This window comes from Hetaerina americana, unplaced genomic scaffold, assembly GCF_022747635.1.
Source record: "Hetaerina americana unplaced genomic scaffold, ioHetAmer1.1.p SCAF_8, whole genome shotgun sequence".
Taxonomy (NCBI): Eukaryota; Metazoa; Arthropoda; class Insecta; order Odonata; family Calopterygidae; genus Hetaerina; species Hetaerina americana.
The window spans coordinates 50,379,598-50,387,568 of NW_027287427.1; the positions used below are offsets into that span (position 1 = coordinate 50,379,598).

Here is a 7,971-nt window from a genome sequence, read left to right on the forward strand (position 1 = left end):
CAATGATAATAAAAATAACAGGCGTCACATTTCTTGAAGGTAATTCAGAGAATTTGGTGCAAGTCTTGAGGAACTTACATTAACGTAGTCACAGTAGTATTGAATAGGAATAGAAATTCTCTCCACCATGAAGAAATTTTCCTAAATTATTGTGGTTAGAGCTATAACAATATAGCCTACTCAAATCCGCCATATCTTGGGGCACTTAAGGGGGATGACAACAGAATTGCCCCAATATCCTGTAGGTACGTAACGAATGTACATATGTGTAAATACAAAGAGTGGTGTATATTTTTTAATGTACCTAGTGTGTCAGAGTTATAGACTAATTTATTACGGTTGTGGCTAACGAATTTATCCGAAAATGCTGAGCCATTCAATCACTACATCATCGTGGAAATAATTTCATGGTTGAATAACTTATGCCGAATTATGAGCATGATGTTATCCATCTGACAGACTTAGGAGAATAATTACCGGCCGGGCGAACCTTAGATTCGAGTACCACTTGGTCCAATGGTGTTAGGCCCATCCTTGTGCTTCGAACCCTGAAAAACCTGATGACAATAAGGGCTCATCGGGATTTCACGGCACCCGTCCACCAGAGCCGTCTGCAAATAAAAACATGGCTTGTGTGAGAGGAAACATCATGTATTATTTTGGATCGCACATTAGACATCACAGTGCTTGATAATTAATAAAGTAAGCATCCTTCCCTGGGTCGTTGAAAGACATAATTCACTTAACTGTAATTTTAAAGTTAAACTGGGCTTGTCAAGTCAATTCGAGGGCTCTTACCTACAAGAGTATTCGCGTTGATTGCTATCTCCCAACACGTTTAAGTTGCCGCATGGTACAATGACGATATATCGATAGATATTGCTGCCCACGTTTCACTCTTTGGATTTGAACGTTGAAGGTAAACAATATTAATTTGGCAGTGAAGGAATAAAATGACACAATGGCATTACAGTACTTCTTAAAAAAATTAGCCAATAATCATTTTTTGAAATAATGTTAGTATATGAGGAATATATTTCAAATTTGCAATTCTTACTCAATGAAGCTGCCACGGTGACTGAAATTTTATCAAACTTTATGATATGATTAGTTTGCTCTTTCTGTAGAATTAATTTTTAACGCTGAGACTGACCATATTCGCAGTGAATGACTAGAAGAAAAGAGCGCAGTTCCTGTGAGGATGAGCTGCGATATTTGTTCCCTAGCATTATATGCCGCTGTGGCTAGTATTCTGCTGCTGTGCCTTGTAAGTTTGCAGTAATAGATCACAATTCACTATTATTTATGACTAGATATTCATTTCCTCTACCCGTTGTTTTCAATGAAGCGATACGAGTACAATGACTAATGCCACATCAATGTTTACTTGTAGTTCTGTGTGATCCTATGTAAAATTTCATCACCATATCCTAATATTTTGCGGTTCGACGAAGAGAAATATTTCTCAGATCCAGTTACGAATAATTTGGTAAAGTTTCCGTCATTAGATGATCCATGGAGTGTACATTTATCAGTGGTTATACCAGCATACAACGAAGAGTTAAGACGTGAGTGAATTTGCTTAATGCATGTGATGGTATTGTGATAAGTTACTGAACAGTGCTGATGGTTTTAAATACCTAAAAGTGTGTTTTTATCATGGTATTTATTTCTATCTTAGTTTGACTTTCTATATTGTCTTGTTGATAAACAATTTCAGTTCCTCCAATGTTGGAAGAATGCTTGGAATTTCTATCTGCTCGCGAACCTACCTTCATTTATGAATTAATTGTTGTCAGCGATGGAAGTCGTGATAAAACTGTTCAGGTTGCATGTAAATCACGAAATTCCCACATAAGAGTGTTGGATCTCAAACAGAATCGTGGAAAAGGTGGTGCGGTGAGACTGGTAAGGGTAATTGTTTGCTTTGTGCGTAATAATGTTTCATGAATTCGGAGTAAATGAAGTAACTTTCAAAGATATTTTATCGGCTTAAACATAAATCTTAAGTAGTTATAATCTTCATCCGTATTAGTAGAGGTAATCGCCTTTTTCTTGTGTGAATGTCTTCTCCCTTTAATATGTATTTGTATCTAAGTCCCTATGGTATCATGTCCTTTCTTTGTATATGCCCAGAACATTCTTATTTTCTCAATTTTCTAGGGAGTCGAGAGCTGCAGAGGTGCTGTTATATTATTTGCTGATGCTGATGGTGCTACAAAATTTTCTGATCTGTCAAAGCTGGAAGATAGTTTACAGGATCTAGTTAAAGGTGAATTCTTGTGATAAGTATACTAATTTTAAGTTTATCACTTGGAAAGATGCGATCATTATTACATTCTCTATATTGACATTTGAAATGAGCTTGGTAGTCCAGTGAGTAGAGTGCAGGGCTACTTACTGAAGGTCCTCGGTTCACTGGGTGATGCATTTGGGAAACGTCGTTCACTCAAGCTGTGTAATTTTTTGGGCTCCAGATCTTCCTGAGAAACTGCAGGTGGCATAGGGTAATGAAATGGCTCCCCCTACCTCAACGCTTAAAATTCACACATCATATTGGTACTGATACATGATGAGCAAAAACCACACCTATCAAAACAACTTTCAGTTTGATTATTGTGGCTTATTAACTTTTAACTGAATTATTTACATTGTGACCTGCCTTCAGTCTATATTAATTCAACCAGTGAGCCAATGATGATAAAAGAAACAGGTGTCACCTTTCTTGATGGTCAATCATAGAGTTTGGCATAGGTGAAAAGTGGGGAACTTAGAGTAATGTAGCCACATTAGTATTCATTGGGAATAGAATTTCTCTCTGCCATGAAGAAATTTTCCCAAATTATTGTTGTTAGAGCTATAATATATAGCCTACTCTAATCCTCCATTTCTTGAACGATTTGCCACTTAATGGGGATGGCAACAGGGTTGCCCCCATGTCCTATAGGTAAGCAAGGACTTAAATGTACCTATTTGGAAATATCAAGAGTAGTGTATATTTTTCTTGGCGGTATTTTCAAGTTTTTCTTTGGGCATCACAATCTAAATTACTACATGCAGTGGCTAAAGAAAGTGGGAAAACGATAATGTATTTTTGACTCAAAATTCTACTAGAAATCTTGAATTTGTAAAATTCCATCATACATGGAATGATAAATGAAACAAGTGAAATTTCATGATGTAATTATCAATGTGAAATTTAAATGTCATTAATGATGATATTTAAACATTGAAATGCGTGGTGTTGATAAATAAACCATGAAATTGTTGTTTTGAAATAGCTATTTCATCTTTCCATTAATTGTCTTATGCTCCCTTAATTGTTATAAACTTAAATCCAAGTGTCTTAGATGCGTGTCTTCTGAAGGATATATGCAATGAAAATGTTTGTCCTGGTAAATAAAAATGTACTTTTAGTTACTTTAGCTATATAAAGGAATCATCTTTTTATTTTTATCAGGGGACTATAAGAAGGATCCTTCAAAGGTGTCGGAGAGCTTGGCTGTGGTATGTGGGTCGAGAGCACACTTAGAAGCAGAATCTGTGGCGAAGCGATCTCTTTTCCGCACTCTGCTCATGTGGGGTTTCCATTTGTTGGTAAAAACATTTGGCGTCCGTGACATTGCTGATACTCAGTGTGGGTTTAAACTTTTCACCAGGAGGAGTGCCCAGCTGGCTTTTCGTTCACTCCATGTTGAAAGATGGTTTGTGAATTTTGGGTTTCTCCATTTGAAGAGCTTATTAATATCTATTATGACTAATTCTTGAAACGCATATGAACTGAGGTAAGAAGCATTTCTTTTGAGGATTTATCTTTAAAAAATTCATCATGACTAGATTTGTGGACTGCTGTGGGATTGGATGCTTCTCATTAAATTCATATTCGATTATTTCTCTGCAGATGTATGAAATGCAAAATTAACTTTTGCTAGCTGTGGGCCAGAAGTATGTGGGAGGAGAATTATTTAACAGTAAAATTACATGGATTGCAATATTAAACTGCACTATGAAAGTCTGTTTGACCACACACTTTGATAATCATCCCAATGATGCTAATAAAAAATCATAATTATTACAAGAAGTGGGGAATTTTTATTATTAGGAAAGCAGAATTAATGGCTAATCTTGAAGCAGGGCAAGTGCATTAAGAATATTATTTTCTAATATTTAATGAGAGACTTGATTCCATTTTCTTACAAATTGTCTTTCTAATTTTCCTGTTATTCCTTGTTATTATTTAAGTTAATGGAGGGGTATTGCTGTTTGCCAAAAAGGTGAAGTTAATAATGATAATATTTTTTATTTTCCCAAAGATATGGATATACAGATATGAGGCAAGTCAAGGAATGGTGTGAAGGCTAATTTATAAGATTTTAGATTTTGTAGTTGCAGTTGTAGATTTTAGTAATAATCCTTTATTCATCAAAGAGCAGCACTTGCCACTATTGATGTCGTCATAAGAAAAGCATATAATTACATACATTCATTACCGTGGTTAAGAGATACTACACATGTATTAAAATTTCACTCTTGAGAAGTCCAGTTCAAAATACTCACTTAAAGAATACAAGTGATTTGAAATTAACCAATTTTCAATTACATTTTTGAGCCTATTATTGCAAGTTGATCTTGCAGACTGGGGAAGTTTGTTATAGAATTTTAAGGCAAGGTTTGTGTGACTGGTGGAAGGTTTTGGACATTCTGCATTTGGTAATATCTAACATATTTCTTGACCTTACAGTATGACTGAGTATACTATCTCTTAACACAAAGTTATGCACATAATCTTATATGAATTAAGCTCTGGTAAATGTATATGTTAAAGACTGTCATCACTCTCAGCCTGACAAATAGTAGACGGCAGTGATCATGATGGCCAGAGCTGGTTGTAATCCCAACTGCTTTCTTTTGTATCATAAGCAAAGCTATTGTGTCACTTGCATGTTCCAAAAACCTTAGGCAATAACTTTGTGACTTGGGAAAAAGTTGGCATAATTCAGGTTATAGGTCCTGAGTGAAATATCAAGTTGAGTACTCTACCTTGAATCACAGGTCATATCAATATTTAAGTCAGTCCCTATGACTGAATTAGCGGTATACTTTTTACTAAGAAAGATCATGACCTTCTCTAGTTGATTCCAGAAAGGACTAAAATTGCATATAGGCGAGCAATGAATGGAGGCAACAATTAAGTTATAACACAAAAACAAAACAGCAAAAATTTAAAAGTGCAAGTCTACACAGAAGCATCCACATCTTAAGTCTAACACTCTAAAATGTATGTTGTAAATATGCATACACCGCTATTTTTGAGTTATTTGCGACAATATATAGAGCTAAGAGCTAATAGAAGTCCACTTCATCCTCATGAAGCCAGTGCTCCGTTATACAGATGATATCACACTTCCTTTTATTTAACTGATGATCAAATTGACACAATTTGTTTCTATGGCACTGAACATTGAGCACTAGGATATCAATAGACTTTTGTGGGTGCTACGATTTAAAGGTTGTCGTGTTAATGGTACAAAAAATAATGGAATTATGAAGACAAATATTTCTGAATTGAGTAAAAACATTTGGATTGTAGAAAGGCTTTCACCTTCGATTTCGACAAAGAGGTGCCCCTGGATACTTTAAGCTCCTTGTTAGGATTATTATATAACTGGAGACTCATATATTACAGACCACAGGCAATTTTCCTGGTTCAAATAAAAGGTACATGAAGGTCACTTCTTGATTTGTACCATACTTACATATCCTTGAATTTTTCTTGAGTTCTTTAGAATTAGATTTAACATGAAAGTGAGGCAGTATATATATATATGTTGACAAAGAATTCACTCGGAATAAACAAGGGTTCAATAATTTACATTCAACATGACTCTCTAAGAGTAGGATACTCTAAAGAAGATGGACATGAAATTCACAATAGTACAAGGATGTTAAATCTTCTAGAGAAACATTAGATCAGACAGATTGTAGAGGAAACAGATGGAGCTAGTTTTCATAGCTAAAGAGTTGGTATAAATTTCCCAAGTTATCCCAAGAATTTCAATAGTAACATGTAGATTGATCTACCAGGGGTATTCTTTCCCCTAATAAGGAAGACCCTTAAGGTACACTAGACAGTATCAACCATATTTGTACTTATCAAGTGATAGGGTGAATAAATAAGTGAAAGGGTGAAAAAATAAGTGAATTTTCACTGATAAATATAATGATGTTAATTTTCAATAATATTACCTTCATTCAATTCCTAAGAAGTATACATTTGCTCCAATTTTCAGGGCATTTGATGTGGAGTTGCTCTATATCGCTAAGTGTTTAAAAATACCTATCTCGGAGATTGCTGTGAACTGGACTGAAATTGAAGGTATTTGCATTGTTATCTTACTGTTATGTTTTTATGAGATTCAAACTCTACGTAAACTACAATCATCAATTTAAATTTGTCTTTATTGATGAATGTGGAGCTGACCTTTAGTAGCTAATTACTGTTTGACTGCCATAATAACTTTTTAATGTTTTTTGATATTTCAATTTCAGTGGAGACCTTTTTCAAAAGTTTCCTTAATCGTAGAGTCACTGAAACTTTTTATTGTGTCAAGTTAAATAAGGATCAGATAAGGGTTAAAGAATGCTATTTCAATGACAAGCATTTTTGTATTACTGAAATTGAGATTCAGACTAAAGAAAACTGATATTACATCATGGAAAAGAGAACACTATGAAGTTAGATTACTTCTAATTTTTTTTAAAATTAAAGTAAAATTGAGGCTTTTGCCTCTTGTGCAAGTTTTTATGATGGATTCAAAACTAGATATGCATGGAGATATTGCTAATAAAAGTTATGCTGTATTCTCTAGATTGTTTGCCTTTAATTTATCAAGGATAATTTTTATGTCAAATTTAGATATATTGTATTTCTGAATGCATTATTCCCAATTTCAGGGTCAAAAATTGTTCCTGTGCTCAGCTGGTTACAGATGGGGAAAGACCTCTTCTTAATATGGCTACGGTATAGGCTTGGAGCTTGGAAATTGAGGGCTAAAGTTGACTAGTTTCCAAAATGTCTACAAGTTATTTGTAAATATTTGTGATGCATTTAATAAGGCACAATAGAAAGTTGTGCAATCAAGTGTAAAGTGTTACTAAGTTCTCTTACACTTCATTGAAAAAATTTTTGATTTTTGACATTATAAATGCAGGAAATATAGGTACTTCATATTTATTATTTGAAATCCATGTCAGATAAAGCAGCGCATAAGATTTTTTTTATCTTCTTGACAAACATTCCTTAATGCCTTCTACAAATTTTGTAAATCGTGAAACCTAAGGCTAAATAATTATTGTTGTATGAGGAAATTTAGTAATTAAGTTACTTTGTTTACAAATATAAATGTTTGTAAGTTGATAAATTGAAATGTTTGGTATTAATCAACATAACACTATGTTGCAAACTCTATGAAAGATGGGCATGTCCTTTGGTTAAAGAGTGAATAAGTATATGCGATTTTTAAAACTAAAATACACAATATAAATTTTGATTGCTAAAATGACTATTGTTGATGTTTAATTCCTGCTATTCCTGTGGAATTGATTTCTTTCTTTTCTGAAAGAAGGCTTTCACTTTGGGTTTAAGGTATGATAAATGATTACCAAATCTCATGGACAACGAAAGCCTTATTTTACTCTATCAAAAGTTCTTATTGAAACTTTTGTATAAAAACCGACAGGCTGTAAGGAGAGTGATAAGTGGAAAAAAAGTATGGTGAATGTGAATGATGACCAGAAAGGATGATTTTCATGTCTGTGTATTTTAAAAGAGAATGTTTGTTTGATATAGGAACCTAAACAAAAACAATGATTAATATGCTAATAAGTACAAAACCCCTATGGACCCCTGTGAAAACCCAGTCATCTTTACAATATCAAAGCCAGAAACAAAATTACTACGCTGTCGTATCA

General features: G+C 33.9%; 1 protein-coding gene across 3 annotated transcripts; it reads left to right on the top strand.

The window, feature by feature from the left end:
• Positions 1-867: 867 nt before the first annotated feature.
• Positions 868-7,652, top strand: wol (Dolichyl-phosphate beta-glucosyltransferase wollknaeuel). 3 transcript variants are annotated; one of them, XM_071596519.1, is made up of 8 exons: positions 868-919; positions 1,165-1,267; positions 1,394-1,568; positions 1,721-1,908; positions 2,164-2,272; positions 3,461-3,704; positions 6,291-6,376; positions 6,955-7,652. In XM_071596519.1, the coding sequence occupies exons 2-8, from the start codon at positions 1,202-1,204 to the stop codon at positions 7,062-7,064; spliced, it is 978 nt and encodes a 325-aa protein (XP_071452620.1). In that variant the 5' UTR covers positions 868-919; positions 1,165-1,201; the 3' UTR covers positions 7,065-7,652. The 3 variants fall into 3 exon arrangements, with proteins under 3 accessions (XP_071452620.1, XP_071452619.1, XP_071452618.1); XM_071596518.1 differs by having other exon boundaries at positions 919-1,016; XM_071596517.1 differs by lacking the exon at positions 868-919 and adding an exon at positions 958-1,074.
• Positions 7,653-7,971: the final 319 nt, after the last annotated feature.

Bases quoted from the DNA above. Each gene is read 5' to 3' on its own strand.
- wol (XM_071596519.1), top strand. From the start codon at position 1,202: ATGAGCTGCGATATTTGTTCCCTAGCATTATATGCCGCTGTGGCTAGT. The intron at 2,273-3,460 runs GTGAATTCTTGT...TATTTTTATCAG, and splicing joins TTTACAGGATCTAGTTAAAG to GGGACTATAAGAAGGATCCT. The intron at 3,705-6,290 runs GTTTGTGAATTT...TCCAATTTTCAG, and splicing joins TCACTCCATGTTGAAAGATG to GGCATTTGATGTGGAGTTGC.